The sequence below is a fragment of the Leptidea sinapis genome, chromosome 5 (assembly GCF_905404315.1).
Source record: "Leptidea sinapis chromosome 5, ilLepSina1.1, whole genome shotgun sequence".
NCBI classification, from domain to species: Eukaryota; Metazoa; Arthropoda; class Insecta; order Lepidoptera; family Pieridae; genus Leptidea; species Leptidea sinapis.
The window spans coordinates 8685013-8703991 of record NC_066269.1 but is presented as its reverse complement, the minus strand read 5'-3'; the positions used below and the strand labels follow the sequence as shown (position 1 = coordinate 8703991).

The following is an 18979-nucleotide window of genomic DNA, read 5'->3' as shown; positions in this document are numbered from 1 at the left end:
TAATTCCAAGCGTGGCTGACTGTTTACGACTTGTCAAAATCATTCGTCATTCTTAAGAATAAAAAAGTATTATCTGTTATTATCATGACCTCAAGGTCGTATTGCACTACTGTTGTAAATGAAACAGGCGGTACTTCTGATATAAGTCACTATAATCCTATTGCTATGTAATAAGAGAACAAATAAATAGGGGTCACCTTATGGTAAGTGATCACCGCCTTCCATAGACTTACACAGTCACTCCTGTGATTGTGTAAGTCTATGGAAGACCGAATGCCGGGCTTTTACTTAGAAGTACTTTCAAGCTTTGTTGAAGATATACATATTGTACTATTCTGACAACACCGTTCAAAGAAGTTCATTTCATAGTTTTTAATTAAAAGTGGAAGAGAGTTTTTGAAAACCGCACTGCGGAAGAGCGCCATAAAACTTAGGAGAGTGGTAAAACTTACGATTACGATACTCGATTTAAAACGACATGTTTATTTTTAAATTTAATTTAATTGCTTAATATAACAAGCAGTATACATATACAACGATCACAAACATCAAAACCTCTATAAATCTTAACATACAGGACGACATTTAAAGCATTTTAATTGATCTAACAAGTAGGAGGGCCCATTCAAATAGTAACTACGCAATATGAATAGCATCTGTTGTATAATATTATAGAAAAGCGTATTTAAAAAACCGATTAATTGTTATATATTTAGGATACTTCTTTATAATTTGTTCACGAATGGCCTTCGCGGAATCTTCATTGGTTATGACATTAATTATCTTTGTGCACAAGTTGGTACAATTTACGCTTGTCCCGTCCTCCCGCGCCCCCTCCGCTAATTAGACCTTATAAATTACTTATACGCATTCCATTACACTATATCCAAGATGTGACTGGGAATGTAATATTATATATTAGTATTGGTTTGTCCCGACAAACGTTGTTCTGTACTAAATAAAAATATACTGTTTTTTATGAATTTGTCATTGATATTTCATAACATCAAAAATTATTTCGCAAAATATGATCCCTGTTGTTATAATGAAATTGTTTCACAGCAGAGCTGTCAAACCATGCGTCAATAAATTATCTAATAGAAAATGTCCATACAAAACAAATATTGGAAATGAAAATAACTATGGGTCCCAAATCGAAATATAAAACTATCCTATCTCTCAAGTTGGACTAAACTGCACTCCACGAAGTAGTCCCTATTGAAATCCGTTCATTAGTTCAGGAGTTTACTGGGAACCAACATCAGGATACTGGATATATATATATATATATTATAAGATAATAAATTGTGATGTCTTTATTTTTGGTTCCGTACCGTAATAAGATATTTTAAATATACTAATTTAAATCCTTTTTCTCTTATTTCAAAGGAATCTGTTTGTAATTAATTTATTCGTCAATGTATATTCTAGATGTAGAAAAAATTCTATAGATATTTCGTGGCCCAAGTTTTTTTTTGATGCTATTAAAATAAATTTCTTATGCTAAATATAATTTCTATCAAAAATAATCCGCTCTTACATATTTGAACAGGCCCAAAGAAGTGTCTAAAAGATATATTTATAGAAAAGTACAGAGTATATGAAGATAGGATAGACATCAAGAATCATCTAGGCTATACATAAATATCTTTTAACGATGTAATTTTAATTTAAATATAATTGGATACACATTTCTTTATGCCACGTTATTGTGAAGCGAATTTAAATACAGCGAGAATTACTTGTGATTTTGAGTAATTGTAGAAGTTTTGAGTAAATAATTAATTAAAAAATATTTGTGTGGATTTCAAATATGAGTTGTTAGTAGGCGTCCATTAATTACGTGAGGCATTTTTGAGAATATTTGGACCCCCCCTGGTTAGATATCGCAAGATTTTCCTCAACTCTTTCCCCCTAATCTCACGCGAGATTCTTTAAAAATTAATGTTTTGGCTGTAAACGTGTTGGATTATGGAGTAAAAAATAGATTTAAGTTGGTCCCCTCCCCCTAGAACACCTTACGTAATTAATGGACGCCCCCTATACTTATAAACTTATTATTATTTTTACAATCATAAATAAGTATGGCTATATATTTATGTATGTACCTTTCATTCCTCAGATTTCAAGTACTTACTTAAAAAATTACTTCTTTTATTGGTCCCGCTTTTTTTTAAACAGAAAACAGGATAATTTACACATCGGCATTTTAACTAACTATAATAGAAGTATGTAACATGATGTAAAATTACTTTGAAGTTTATTCAATCTTATATGCAATCAAATATTTTTTTCGTGGAGAGAATATTTCTTAAAGATTTACTGCCCTACAAATATACTTGGTATAAAATTATACCTAAATAAAATGCAAAATGTTGACTATGTCGCTGACAACACTGTCAATACAATGATAATTCTAAAGTTTTCCAACTGTCAACCAGCCTCGCAAATAAACGCGGGAAACGTTAAACGTCCAAATAAATGAATCATAGGCAAAATGTCTATTTGTAAACATTTTGCATATTCTTGGTTTATCCTCAGGTATAATAACTCTATGCCAATTTAATTTGTAAGGTCTATAGTATTTATTTATTATAGCTTGAAATTCAGTAACTTAATAACCATTAAATACATATTCTAAAGATTGGTGGCCCTTTAAATATTCTTATACAGATAAATGAATTACATTATGTCAATTCGCTTCTCAATAACGTTCATATTATTATCTAATTAAAGCAAAGGGTCTCTTATTGTCGTTTTAACGTTTTCTACACATTTATTACTTATAATAATATTATAATATTTTTGTTAAGAGTTCCGTACATACGAGAGGTTGTAACAGTGGTGGGACAGACGCCTTAAAGTGACGTTTTCAGAAGACTGTAGTGCCATCTGTTAGTTGGCCCGAAAATAAAGCTTTGTCAGCTGTCACTCGCTTTGAAACCTTTCAACTTTTCTGTAGTTGTGTCACTGCCGACTGGGCATAAAATGCGCATGTATGTAGCTCTCGTGATCCATTTTGCATATTTACACTACTAAATCTATCCTTTATGTTCTATGTTGTGACACAATTAAATAACTAACTACGCGCAATTTCAACATGGTAAAAAATCGCAATACCTACATTAAAAAGTATAATATAGTTATTTTCGGGGCCAATCTCCAGATGGCACTAGTTTTCAAATAGTCAGCTCATAATGCGTAGAAAGGGCTCTCTTTTCCCTATATATTATTATACTCTTTGGGTTATAACATATCTAACAAGCCCACAATATTTGTTATATATTATAGAGATATAGATCTATTACATATATATAGATCTCTATATTATAGGTAGAGCTCTCTAAGCACATGAATAACTTCTCTTCGTTGCTCCACAAGACATTCGGAAATAAAAAACAGAATTGAAACAGAAATCCACTTTTTGCAGATCAAATTGGTATTTCATTGCACCGGCAGAATTTATTTCCTTACTAAAGACCAGTTACATAGCTACTCAGGAAACATGAAAAAAAAAATAGAAAACTCTAAAGACTTAAACTTGCCGTGTCTCTCTATAGTACATGTATAAATATTTTTATAAAAAAATATAATAACTATAGAAACGTTCTGTTTTTATAATTCAGGCCAAAAAATAGATTTCACAATTATTTTTGTATGTTATTCGGGTTTTCTGTGTGTTTATCTCGGTAATGCACGACGTGTATCATTAAAAAAATTAAAAATCGGAACCAACCAAGTACATAATATTATAATAATAATAAAATCAAGGAGAAAACAGTGGAAATCGATCGTGTGGAAATATAACAGAAATCATCCTCCTTAGATCATTTATACATTTAGATAGAACCGATGAAAACAGGCCAGGTTTATTACTGTAGTGTGCGTGACAAGCTACGTCTTACACTCGCGATTTGTATGTCACTTTGTCTTAGTGCATTGCTCAAAAAAGAGGATTACTATCAACCTCAATTTTTTCGACGTTTTCACAGCTGTCACAGTCTATCTAGAAGTATAAATGATTTAAATGTTGCCTCTAAATACATGACAATTTACAAGATTTGTTACATCAATTCTCATATCATCAAAACTTAGCTTACACATAACATAAACTTAGTATACTACCGTAATAGACAAACAAAAAAAAAGAGTGAGATAACTGTCCTTACACAAAAACCTAGGTGTGAGAAAGAGATGGAATAGATGGACCGTGAAACCGTTTTGAAACAATTTAGTGTCCATTAGTCTCTTGTCAAATTGGACCGCGTTTTAATTTTTGTTTTATCGTAATTTTTTAACGTTTTAACGGGTAATTATTAAAAGATAAAATGGTGTCGTATTCTGTTTTTAGATTGTGTTGTTATTTACAGTAGCAATCCAAATAAAGAACCAGTTTAAGGTTATATACCATTCTTCTTTTTTTGCTTTCGTTGTGCTAATTTTCGTAAAACATATTTACTAAAATATTATGTATTACATCTTACATACGCGGTAAACATTCTATTTTGTAAAGATAATTACTAATTTAAAAATATGTGTTATCAAATTAAATATTATGTACCGCCGTTTATCGATATTTGTCATAGGGATTGGCAAAATACTACACACTTCACAAACTCACTAACACATCTGTAAATCTAGCACACATGAACATTTTAAATTTAGTCTCGCCGTAATGAGGAGAGTGTTTGTCTATTACGCTAGTATATTAAGTTTATGACGCATGTGTGTGTATACACAGACATAATCAATGCAATACAATCACTGACCTCTACTATATACCACTGGACTAGCGGCTGTCAAAGTGCTTTTGTGCCTGTTTGATATTCGCCATTTTGGCGCTGTTGGCCATGTAGCGAGAGTCTGCAGTATTAAAACTAGTGATGACAACCTCAGCAAACATCGATAGATGGCGGGAAATTTATTTACAAAAAAAATAGTATACACGGAAACCGAACGAATTTACTTCAGAGTATTTGTACGTTCCTTCGCAGCCTTTTGTAGTATACGTCAAAATTTGTTCTCTGGACGCTCGCGAGTGGCGCCTCAAATAGGCCCAGAAAATTTCATGTCAAACATATAGGAATAGCCTGTCCAGTGGTATTTATACAGGCCAGTGTATACAATTTAACCAAGATAAATATCTTAGTTATATATTTTATAACAAGTATGAACACGTAAATAATTAGAATAAAAAAAACTATAGTAAAGTACATTTCGTAATATTTGACAACCCTGTCTACTTAAATGTTTGTAGAAGATAAAACACTTTTTGAATATTTTTGGACGTCTTAAACTCTAATTGAAAATTTATAAATAATTTATTTTGTTGCTACTTAATCTTTATATAAAATTATTATCATTGTAAGTACATAAAAAATAACATAATGTTAATAAGTCTATCGTAGATAATTTATGCGTCTAGATAGTGCCTCTTGCTGTTAGACAACTGATAAAAACAGGTCATATTAGCTTAGTGTGCGTGAAAAGCTACGTGTCTTACACTCACTTACACACTATTTGTATGAAACTTTGTGTTAGTGTTGCGTAGTTGCGTGAATTGCTCAAAACAGAGGTTCATTCTAAATTTTTTTTTTCGACGTTTTCATAGCTGTCATAGTCTATCTAGACGTATAAATGATATAAGAAGTTGATAGAGCAGTAAACTTTTAATAAAGTATGTACAATAAATAGTCTCTATTAATCTGTTGTTACTAATGTATTACATAATGCAAAATACATATAAGGTCATTTATTTCAGTGGGTTCACAGTTAACAGTGTAGTGAGTAGTCGGACAGTAGCTTCTATACATTTTCTTACAATACAATAATTAAAACATTGATAAATAATTTCCTATAAATTAAAATTAATAATATTAAAAAATTTTACAATATTGTCATTTTGATATGTTATTTAATATTAGTATAATATAAAAACTCTTTGATATGCAGGTAATTTAACCTATATTTTATGATATTTCGTAGATATGAAATTTTATTACTCAGTTCCATATGTTTATGACCTCTCAAAAAAAATTGGCAATTCAAAATAGTAGGTACATAACGTTACGAGTGCGCAAAGTATCGTATACTATTTTTCCCATAATGTTGCGCAAAGTTCGACCACTACAAATTTTTTAAATAATTGGAACGTATAGAACGGTGGCGTTGGGGCGCTTGGAAGAGGCCCCCCTCGGGGGGGGGGGGGGGGGAGGGGCGCACGTTTTGACAGATCCTTTCCAGACGACGACAAAGATGTAAACAAACCGGCGCGAGCAAGAGCGCTCGGGCTCGGGGAGACTGTGTCGCAAGCACGCTCACCACATTCCCGCACGCTCAGCTACATTCCCGCAAGCTCTTGTCAACGTGTGGGAAAGTGGTACTTTGCGAACACAAATGCATGCGCAAGTTCGATTTTAACTTTGCGCACGATAATAGGAAAATAATATTATATTTGTATTATGGGAGAAAGACAGATAATATTATTATATTTATAAAAACAATATCTAATATTCAAAAGGTGCAATTGAGTTGACTATGTTAGTTCGTGGAAATACGAAAATTATCGATGTATTGACTTAATGGATTCTTATTATTGAAAAGTACAAAGTGCGTTGATTTTCGATAATACTCGGATACGTAGGAACTTGGGAACTGCTTATACTAAACTAAATTACAAATAGGTTTATAGGTATGTTAAGAGACTTGTCTTGCAATCTGTCTATACATAAATATAATCTGTCTATATATAAAGACTTTGACCGTGAAGAAAGGGATGAGTAACTATGATCCGTATGAACAGAAAAGCGTGGGTTTCACTCTAAATAGGTGATGAGGATGGGGTCAAATGGGTATAAATCTTTTATAATTGGTTTATCAACAATAATTCGTAACTGTCGTTCGAATCGAGTTTTTTTATCGATGGGTTGGTTATCGTTATTATCGATATTAATGATACCACAACCTTGAGAATGGAACGACCACCCTCAGGCTGTTTAATTGCTAAATTCTACTGAAATTAAATTCTATTTAAAAAACAAGCCCGCTGCTTTTTTGCACCTGTTCCTCTCGGGTCTGAGGCGAAATGTATTGTTTTCACTTAGTGATTTAGAATCCTACTTTGAATAAAAAAAAATTATTAATAGATTCGATAATGACTTGTTGTTAAGTCATCACAACATAGATTCACAACCAGTTATTTTTAACGAGAGGTAATTAAAATATACTGTATCAAAATAAAAAATCACAACTTCTATGATTTTTATAATTATTGATAATGGTAGTGAATCTTTGTAAGTTAAATGAGATATAACTTACAGAACTCCGTCTTCGTTGATGGAGAGAAGATAACTTCGAATGACGACGATAAAGTAAAAATTTTCAGCTGAAATAAAAAAATATAACTATATTATTACTGTATGAAACTATAACTAAACTGTATGAACTATTTAATGTATGAAATAATAATTGATGAAAAAGATCTCATTTTCATTATACATATAAATACATAATAATAATAAAATTGTATCTGTTTTTATGTTCGTCCTTTTGTCTGTATGTATGTCCTTGCAAAACCCAAAAACTAATGAATGGACCTATTTCGAATTTTGCGACGACGTTGCAGTTGCGTTTTCTTCAAAAAGTCATATTATACTGTGAATCTTAGATAATCAATATGTCTAGATAGAGTCTCTTGCTGTTAAACAACAGATAAAAACAGGCTAGGAATATTAGTTTGGTGTGCGTGACAAACTGTATCTTACACTCGCGATTTGTTAATACTTTGTGTTACTGTGCGTGAATTCCTCAAAATAGAGATTAGTTCTAAACATAATTTTTTTCGACGTTTTCACAGCTGTCATAGTCTATCTAGACGTATAAATGATCTAAGCTGTGAATAACTACACATTTGTAGAACCATAAAAAGAAACATTTTTGGTAAATCTGTCTAACTCACAAAATGTAAATGACATCTCTCCTGTATCAATATTTGATTGCGCCGGAGACGACTTTTTGGCTTTTGAAGGCATAGTGAGATGTTGGTGTGACTTTATTTGTTTTTTTTTTCTATGGAAGAGGATGACGAACGAAAGTAAAAAGAATATCAGGGGACCCTGATATTAAAGAATATCAACGCTCTTTGATTTTTCCGGTGTTGCAAAAGTGCACTTTTGCGTTGCTGGACCTTTGGAATGTGTACGCGATAAAAGGTTCCTTTAAATTGTTTCTAATCATGCTTAATATACTGCGGTGAAAAATACGCTAGTAACTAACACGATGATAACTTAATAATAAAATACACACATAGTTCACACTATACTACATTGCCTCTCCATATCTATCTCCATATCTATATATATCTAATATATAAAATTCTCGTGTGTAATAATAAAATATAATATATAAAATGCAGTGCCGCTCAGGATTCTTGCAAAACCCAAATATTCTGAGCGGCACTTCAATTGCGCTCGTCACCTTGAGACATAAGATGTTAAATCTCATTTGCCCAGTAATATCAGCAGCTACGGCACCCTTCAGACCGAATAACAATTATGCTTACACATTACTGCTTCACCGCAGAAATAGGCGCCGTTGTGGTACCCACAATTTAGCCGGCATGCTGTTTAAGGAGTCCCCAAATATACATCGCCTTATAATCATCATGATTATTTATCATTTCAGCCTGAAGACGTCCATTGCTGGAGAAAGCCCTCCCCCAAAGATCTCCATGACAATCGGTCCTGCGCTGCCCTCATCCAACGTATTCCAGTGATCTTGACCAGATCGTCGGTCCATTTTGTGGGGGACCTATAATCTTTCGCTCGAAATAAATATTAAAATAGTAATAATAATAAATATAGGTACCTAGGAACAGTATTTGTGCAATGACATGGCCAGCTCCCATGTGGAATAAGGTCTTTAGGAAGCTGATGATGAAGAGCACCAGGAACACGATCCAGAAGATGCAGTACTTCTTTATTATGCCACATTTCTCCTGAAAATTTATACATAGGTTTCTTATATTGCTTTATGATTGGTAAATAAATAACACAAAGTATGTTACATAAAATTTGTTCTGAATTACATCAATTTTTTGGTCATAAAAGAAATGGTCGCCATTTTAGGATTCCTTACCCGATGGGCAAGAGAGGTTCTCTTACGGTTACTATATCTTTGCTATAGTATAGCTATAGCGTCTGTCAGCATGCTGTAATAGTTAGGATTATTGAGTGAAATAAGACAAAACTTTTACACATTATGGACAAATAGAAAGATAGTTAAAATGTATTGCAAAATTTACCAAAAAAACAACTGACTTCAAAAAACTATCCCAAATAATAGATATAATATGCACTAAAAAGTATAAAAATAATTGCGTATGTTTACACAATTTAATTAATGAATCTAATTCTAGTATGTAGTAACGATTATTGTTATTTATGGAATCCTCCCGCCGCGGCCCGCTCTCGCCTCTCGATCTTCACGTCGCGCGTGCTACTCAAGCACATCTTACCTATATCTATGTATTTAGTTACAAACCTACCTTAGCTGACACTGTCTCAGCATAATTTCAGCTGTAAAACGACTATAAAAGCTGACTATAAAAAAAATCAAACTTTTATAAGAACGACTTCATGTTTTATTTAAAGTATCAGTATGAATGTACAAGAATGTACAAAGTACTATCTTCGCACCTCAATAGGGCTACTGGCAGCCCAAGCGCTGGTAGCTATTTCTATCTACGGATCAGCCTAGCTATCCAACGCAGGAATGCTGCCAGTATTCTTTGTACCCTTCCCCGTAATGATAGTTTTAATTTAATGTACCTAGGTAATCATAGTATTGTAAATATAGTAAAATTAGATAAAACCGAAGAGTAATGCGTGTCGGTTAAAACATATACCAACCTCATAAATCTTTAGCATCTTTCATCATTATCATCATCAGCCGGAAGACGACAACTGCTGGACAAAGGCATCCTAACAAGATGGACCGACGATCTGGTCAAGATAACCGGAATACGTTGGATGAGGGCAGCTCAGGACCGATCGTCGTGGAAATACCTAACAACACTGCGTCTTCCATTACACGGTCGCCATTCGAGGACTTTACTACTCCAAAGGCCATCCGTCCGTCGAACTATGTGCCCACATTCAACTTATTAACATCTTTACCCATGAATATTTCTTGCAAACTATATTAATTATTAAATAATTAATTAAATAACTTTTGATTTTTCCTAGAGTCTCATACCTTATACACAGCGTAGATGAACACCAGCTCCAAGAGGAACTTCACAAACAGCAGAACCACCAGTAGTATTACTATTGTGTACATGACAGAAGACATGCCGGAGTCAATGTCCTCACGTTTCTCTGATGCACTCTTTATGTCCACCGCAAATGTTATCAGGATCACAGCCAGCACGAAGGTTAGGATCTGAAAATACGTGTAAGTATGTGAAGATAAATACACCAGTTTTAAATATCACATAGTGACATTCCACGTGTGAACGCGGAAAGACTAAAATCTTAATATTTTTTTTTATGAAAATAAGGGACGAGACGAGCAGGATGTTGCTACAGCTGGTATTTAATACGCCCTGCCCATTACAATGCAGTGCCGCTCAGGATTGTTAAGAAACCCCAAAAATTCTGCGTAAAAATAATTGCGTTCGTCACCTTGAGACATAAGTAGTTAAGTCTCATTTTCCCAGTAATTTCACTAGCTACGGCGCCCTTCAGTCTGAAACACAGTAATACTTACACATTACTGCTTCACGGCAGAATCAGGCACCGCTGTGATACCCATAATCTGATGTTACTTATCTACTAATAAAAAGCATTAAATATATACATACTGAATTGACGATCCCCATAACTACACAACCGGTCTTCAGGTGGAAAATAAAACAAAATTTATCCAAAATTGGTAGCTCCATTCTAGCCTGAAAAATATGAACAGTTATTGTAGGTCATTATTATTTAAATTAATGTAAAAAGTAATACATTTGCATGTTAGATAATTTACCACCGTTGACTGTATCAGAATAATTAAGAAGCTTCACAAATGAACTAAAACGTAAGTTTCGTATGTGTATAATGAACGAAACTTTTTGCCTTATTGGTCAACCTACATAAATATTTCCTGTATCTAACCGAGGTATATGTTACATATTTTGAAGAGGGCTTGTATATTTACGACTTGCAGTAGATATACTACGAAAGTATAACAATGCACAGTCTTATTATGTACGGGAGAGTCGAGAGACCTACTGGAGTTAAACTCAGCACTCTATACTATAATACTGGGTCGAAACAATAACATGAGATCCCTCTACCAAATATTCAGACGACACTGCTGTTGGGGTTGACCGAATACTCTCATTACTATTGCAGTGCCAACAAACGTCCTCGATGCCAGCTGGTACTAAACCCTAACCCCCTTATTCATAATGGTCCGCTAACTTAAAACAGCCGCTAAGGAGTGATTCTGACTTAGGTCAATTGAAGAAGACAGAGTGAGAATTAGCAATGCTTTAAGTTAGCAGATATTATGAATAAGGGGGTACAAGTCAGCAGATTGGAATACGTGTTCCTATTTAGCTTTTATCAAAGTTACTCCAAATTTAAAATTACTTCTCCCTTTCATGTAATCCTGTAGTGACAAAGTTAAGATAAAGACAAAAAGGTTTAAATTTGGCATAACCTTACTTCGCGTTTAATAATAATCAAACACATACTGTGTTTGGGGTTTGAAGGAATTAAATCTGAATATGTATTGTGCCCCCTACATGTGCTCAGACGTATGTCCATAAATTCTTATACCGTAGAACATGTGGGGAACGAGGGTGCTATAAAGACCTAGGTGCCTTTGCTCTGCTGGAGTTTTTAATCATGTGCTCAAAACTTCTGCTTTAAGAGGCGTGTTTCAAAGTAGTATAAGGTAAGGTAGTAGAATGTGTTTCGGGTCTACAGTAGTCACGCGGCAGAATCGCGCGGATTCATTAAAACTAATTTGAGCTACTGCTAGCAAGCTGCTTCTAAGCTTACAATGGCCAGAGAGAAGACCTGCAAGGATTCGTAGATGTCTATGATTGTTACAGGCCTTGGCTTAAAGCTACCCGAGATCAGCTTTGCTATGATGTCATAATTAGGTCCAGTGCCTAAATTCTTCAAGTTTTTCATTATTCCTTGAGAATCAGTGGATAGTATATTGATAATTTGATTTATTTTGCTTCCAATTAACAATGTTTGTGTCTCTACAGAGGATGTGTATATGGATATTTTAATACGAAGGTAGTTGTACCAATCAGTGCTACCAGCTTTTGATTTATCCGTTTTGTTCATTTAGTTCTGACCGCTTTCGACAGCTGCTCTTAGTCTTACAATCCGTCCTTGATGACCATGTTAAGACACCGCTGATGAACCTGTCAAAGTTCATCCACAAAATAATCTTGATCCATCATTCGTTGATTTTATCCCATGCCGCGATCTTTTCAACTCTCATAGGCCGGTGCATACCATGTAAGAAATCTGGTTTCACTTGAAAAACTCTCACAAAGCCCATAGTTTGGCCGTGTAGAGAGAAGTGGCTTTCGTTAATATGACTGATAATTTTGAAGTCCAGGGAATTTATGGAAATAGGCGGATCTGAGCTGTCACTTCTTTAAGGGATCGGATGTCCTATGGCTGACTTTCTCGAATGTTAGGCTGAGATCTACAGAGCGTACTTAGACATTGCTCAGACTTTACTTATGTAATACTTAGCTGAGTGTAAGCTTAGCATAATCTTTGATTTCGTTTTTGTAGTAATTTGACAGCTGAAATTATACTGGGCTTAAGGTAATACAAAGCCAAGTTCGCGTTTTATCACACTCAACTAAGTTTTACGTAAGTAAAGTCTGAGCAAAGTCTAAGTATACTCTATAGATCTCAGTATAGATCTCAATTTATGTTGTAAAATTAAAACTAGACAAACACATAAATAAGATTGAATTGCCTATAACAAAATAACTGCTTTTAACTTAATGCATATGAAAGTTTATAAATTTAAAAAATCCAAGTATTTTTTTGAGATCAGTTAGTTTTTTTATAAGCGTTATAATATGTGATATTAAACTTACCATTCTGGAAGTAAATTATCCAAGTAATACTTTTTATAACGTTATAAAGAGGGTGACGATAAACTTTATCTGAAGGTACGGAAGAGGCTTTTTTATCCTTAATAACACATAAAACTTTTATAAACACAGAAATATATTAAATTATAACAATAATTGATAGTTTCACAACACGGGTTCCGTATCTATCTCGCACAGTTACCTAGAACACATTTGGGACATGATTGTGTCAACTGGGACGATTATAAGTTCAATTTAGCTTGGAAGTTCCTCGTAGACTTAAGGGGGAGACCCTTTGTTGCTTATCGTTGTTTTATTAATACTGCTATTAAAATTTACGATTATTTTGTCTTAGGCGAGGTTGTTTGAATTGTGATTTTTAATTCGAAGCTTAGAAGTTTGACAGGAATCCGTTTTTTTATGGAAAAGGAGGACATGAGCCTATGGGTCGGGTCACATGAGGTTAAGTGATCACCGCCGCCCACATTCTCATGCAACACCAGTGGAATCACAGGTGCGTTGCTGGCCTATAAGGAATGTGTACGTGCTTTTTTTGAAGGTACCCATGTCGTATCGCCCCGGAAACACCGCACAAGGGAGCTCATTCCAAAGCTGTAGTATATGGAAGAAAGCTCCTTTAAAACCGCTCTGTGGAGGTCCACCACACATCCAGATGGTGGGGATGATATACTAATTGGTGACGTGTCCTGCGAAGGTGGAACTCAGTTTCTAAGAATAGAATTAACTAAAGGTTTGATTTAGCATATTTTATGATAAACACATAATGCATGTTAGCAGTTAAATCAACCGATGCCGTCACGGAAATCGGTATTACGCACTCTCGTGTTGTCTTACGCACGGGATGATCTATGGAGAAGTTCCATATATCCTCGATTTTTTTATATGAATACATATCATGGATGTATTATTCAAATTGTACATATAAATTAATTGATTTTGTCCTCAAGACCAAATCATTTTCACCTTTTATTTTTATGGAATAGAAGGACAAACAAGCGTACTTGGTGTTAAGTGATCACCGCCGCCCACATTCTCTTGCAACACCAGAAGAATCACAGGAGCGTTTCCGACTTTCAAGGAAGATGTATGCACTTTTTTTGAAGGTACCCATGTCGTATCGTCCCGGAAACACCGCACAAGGAAGCTCATTCCACAGCTTCGTAGTACGTGGAAGAAAGCTCCTTATTATAAAATTAATGTACAAACAAACTTTACAAAATGTTGAATAACCTAGTTGACTTGTAGTTGTTGCTGAGCAGGCTGTCATTTGTTTCTTGAATTCGTCTTCCAGAACGCTCCTCACGTACAAAGCCACTATTTATTATACAGAAAGAATGGATAATATACATATAATGGTACTCAATTAATGGGTATGAAATGGGCAAATAAAGGTAATTATTTACTGTATTTCTAATAAGACTGTCTGTGAGGAATAAGATAACATCAAAAACGCAATAAATTTCATTAATTTGCGGCCGTGGTGTTCATGACGTGACATGATGAAAGTACAGTAAGGTGAATAATAACTTATTTTTTTTTAAAACTTCATAATGTGTGCACCCATTGGCTTTTTTAGGGTGTTTTTGTTGAGCGCCTTGATATTTGTATTATTGGACGCTTCAGGATTATCCATTCTTTCTGGGACTACCTGTATAATATCGTCGATGTTGTAAGCACTATACACGTAATTCATATATCGTTCCACAGACTTCTATAATAAAGATTTCACAAATGTTGATTTATTTAATATCTCAATCCTTAATTGTTCTTTCTTTCTTATTTTCTCACTCAATGGTGATCCAATGTTTGATAGCACAATAAAATCTGTTATATTTCATTAACGATATTTATCGACCCTACCGAAAAATGAAGGCTTCCCCTTAAGAGAGGCTGCACCAGCCTTGCGCAGAGCGAGAGTTCTGATCGATCCCTGTCGTACTCAACAAATAATAGAATAGCCTCCATCGTTGGTAAGACATGTATTGATTGGAGACACTGACCTATTACTGTAACCTATATAGTTTTACTGCTAATCGCTGTAGGGGATTTGGTATTAAAGTTCCTAGAATGTTCGATTCATTTGCTATAGATAGATATAGATTTCAGATATGGCCGGCCCTTTACAGGCTAAAGCACTTATTATTAATATAGATTTTTAACGGTTATAGTTTAATATTAACTTTCGAAGAGAAGCGAATTTAATATGGAAAATGCTTTCTGTTAGATTTTTTTTTTTAATTATAAGCTTTCATCATTCATCGTCAGCCGGAAGACGTCCAATGCTGCATAAAGTCCTCCCCCAAAGATCATCACGACGATCGGTCCTGCGCTGCCTTAATCCAACGTATTCCGGCGATCTTGACCAGATCGTCGGTCCATCTTGTGGGGGCCTACCAACACAGCGTCTTCCGGTACATGGTCGCCAATCGAGGATTTTTCTGCCCCACCGGCCATCTGTCCGTCGTAAGGTATTTATAGGAGAACGCCTACATAAATTCGAGTGAATGTTTTTGCACGCCTCGAACGCGAAGCGGCAAGGTTGTGCTTTATAAACGACTTGTCAAGGTCACACACTTATGAATAATACTGATACTTTTTTTAAGTTGTGGAATACTTATTAATATAAAAAAAAATAAATAAAAAACATTATCGTGGACGTCCGATTATTACGACATTAGTCTGTGATTCAAAAACACGCCGTGGTATGGACATCTTGAGAACGACTTGACGAAACGACTTGTTTGTTCACAATTTTCAGAATTAAGCAGAGAAGGTTCCTTTCGAAAATCACTACTGTAGGCCTAAACGTTTTTTTTTATAAAAAAACGCAGGTGATTCGATTTTGTTCGAAATTTAACTTTTAAAAAAAATATAGCATGAGCGTTCGAGGCGTGCACTTTTGGATTTTCCTATTTTTTTATTGTTACTGTGGTAACCCACAGTATATGGACCAACTCATATCTTTGGACGTAACTTGATTATCAGTTCCACTTTTGAAAAAAAAAAATACCAAAAATGCTACGATTTTTTTTTTACAATTGGAACAATCTGAGAATCATTTCATAAATATAAAATCGGTTTTTTAAATACACTTTTCCATAATATGAAACAACACGAACTGATACTATTCATATTGCGTAGCTTAGAAAATTTATACGTCTAGATAGAGTCTCTTGCTGTTAGAAAACAGACAAAAACAGGCCAGGAATATTAATGTGTGCGTGACAGGCTAAGTCTTACACTCGCGATTTGTATGACACTTAGTGTTAGTGTGCGTGAATTGCTCAAAATAGAGTTTAGTTCTAAAATCTATTTTTTAGACGTTTTCACAGCTTTACAAGTGGGAGGCTCCTTTGCACAGGATGCCGGCTAGATAATGGGTACCACAACAACGCCCATTTCTGCCGTGAAGCAGTAATGTGTAACCATTACTGTGTTTCGGTCTGAAGGGCACCGTAGCTAGTGAAGTTACTGGGCAAATGAGACTTAACATCTTATGTCGCAAGTTGACGAGCGCAATTGTGGTGCCGCGGCCGTTCAGAATTTTTGGGTTTTTCAAGAATCCTGAGCGGCACTGCATTGCTATGGGCAGGGCGTCTTATTATCATAAAAAAAAGCTGTCATAGGCAATCTAGACGTATAAATGTACTAAGTTGCGTTGTATGAAACCATATTATTATATTGTTATGAGATGTTTTACTTCCACCATTTACAGCGACATCTGATCGAATTTTCTGGATTTTCATACACTTGTCACTATGTAAGCGTGTTGTAGGTTGAAATAATCTCAAGTTTACGTCGCATAACGATAGGTGTCGCGGCACTGTGTTGGGTATTATCCGAATTGCTAATTTTTTTAAAGAATTAAAATGGATATAGTATGTTATCCCTATGAGATAGACATATGCCACAGTGGACTTTCCTGTAGAGCTATTTAAGATACACAATTCCACCTTACATGATTTTATTATATCTCAAAGGGTTTAGACAGCGTTTTCGTTGATAGCTCCCAGACGGATTATATTTTTCCGACACCTCCAACAAATATCGTTAATGTATACAAAAATACGTATAAAAACTTAACAAATTATATACGAAAACCTTTCTCGAGAATCCCGCTATCCATTGGTGATAACAGCTTGAAAATCGGTGCAGTAGTTTTTGAGTTTACCGCGATCAGACAGACGCGGCAAAGGACTTTGTTTTATAATGTGTAGAGATACTTTAACCGCATCTGAAAGACCACTCACCTTTGTAATGTAAGTGATAACCTTGTATTGTAAGTGATATTATGCCTGCAGTGCCTTATATTGCAGTTAGTACCATCCGGGATTCAAGAAAAATCGAAATTGTCAGCGCCGCGATACAAAAGACACACGCGCTACCAAAATAAATAGTACCTAAAGTTAAAAAATTGCAAAACTGGCGTCACAATATATCAATATGCATCATTTTTACATATTACATTGTTATGCAGGTGACAATACCGGAGATATCGTATATATAGACCACCTTTAGGTCTTCTGAGAATGTCGCGGTGTAAAGCTAAAGAAACCTTGTCCCCCATTTTTTACCCCATTTGTTGATGACCCCATCATCAATCTTCGACAACACTCTCCTAAGTCTCTCCTGGTATTAGAACACTGTATATTGAAATCTCGAGAGTACGCCAATATTGCTGTCATCTGAAAGAGAAAGGTCAGTTGACTTCAAAGAAACTGGGGTCAAAAATAGAGCACATTCTAGCGCATACAAAGCGCAGGTTCGCACAGAGTATTTATTGCTCTCACCCCTGATCTGATGCACCTTAGTATCAGATCGACCCATTTAACCGAATGCAACGTAGCTCTGCTTCAACTTGTCGGAGATCAAGTGTCCTACAAATGGCTCGATCACTTATCGTTGCGTACAGACGTCACTTCATTGTGTGTCTTCTACCGCATTTATCACGGGAACACCAGACCACCCGAATTCCACCTTCGTTACTCCTCTACTGACTTACCACAATCTTGGATATCATCCTCACCATTTGAATGTGTTGTGTTTCACCACAGTTTTTGATTCGACACCACACGATTTTCCAAGAACTTTCTGCCACGTACAACCAAACTGTGCAAAGAGTTTCCTTGTGCGGTGTTTCCAGGACGATACAAACCGAGTCCCTTTCTAAAGGGCGGATAACACGCCTGTACTACTTCTGGTGATTATATGATATCTTGTATTATGTTCTCACGGGCTACTTTTTTCGAACATAATATAGTAGATAGAAAATCGTAAAGGTTAAGCGTATTTGAATGTAAATTATTTTAGTTTGAGTTAACAACCTCTCTTTGGAAAAGCTGTGAGTAAATGTATACTTCCTATTCTTCTGGGTCGCATTCTTCTGAAGGTCGTGTCCGTAGTTCAAAGTTTTTGTAAATTGGTCACTAAAGCACTTTTTTCGATACGCAGCCTTCCTTATTGCGGTCGTAAGTGGTAGGAGTGCCTTGATCTGTTCCGACCAGCAGCTAGGTGATCGTCCGCGTGGTCTTTTGCCCTCCACCATTCCTATGACTATCAGTTTGTCTAAATTACTGGGAAGGCGTCCGGCAATGTAGTCAAAATACCCCAAGATCTTTTGATAGCAGAATGTGGACAATCTAGTGCCAATACGAAGTTGCTCCAGGATAGACTTATTTGTTCTTTTAGCCGTCCACGGTATGCGAAGCATCCTTCTCCAACAGCACGTCTCAAACACGTCAATCTTTTTCCTCTCTGCCGCTTGGATCGTCCACTCTTCAAATCGATAGAAGAATATTGAGAAGACTAATTTATTTATTGTCCAATTAGCACGGC

At 35.1% G+C, this 18979-nt stretch overlaps 1 protein-coding gene across 1 annotated transcript; it reads right to left on the bottom strand.

Annotated features, from left to right (window-relative positions):
* Positions 1-5756: 5756 nt before the first annotated feature.
* Positions 5757-13348, bottom strand: LOC126964585 (uncharacterized). The gene is made up of 5 exons (XM_050807782.1): positions 13127-13348; positions 10862-10948; positions 10255-10440; positions 8866-8995; positions 5757-7384 (listed from the first exon to the last, which is right to left on the bottom strand). The coding sequence occupies exons 1-5, from the start codon at positions 13127-13129 to the stop codon at positions 7314-7316; spliced, it is 477 nt and encodes a 158-aa protein (XP_050663739.1). The 5' UTR covers positions 13130-13348; the 3' UTR covers positions 5757-7313.
* Positions 13349-18979: the final 5631 nt, after the last annotated feature.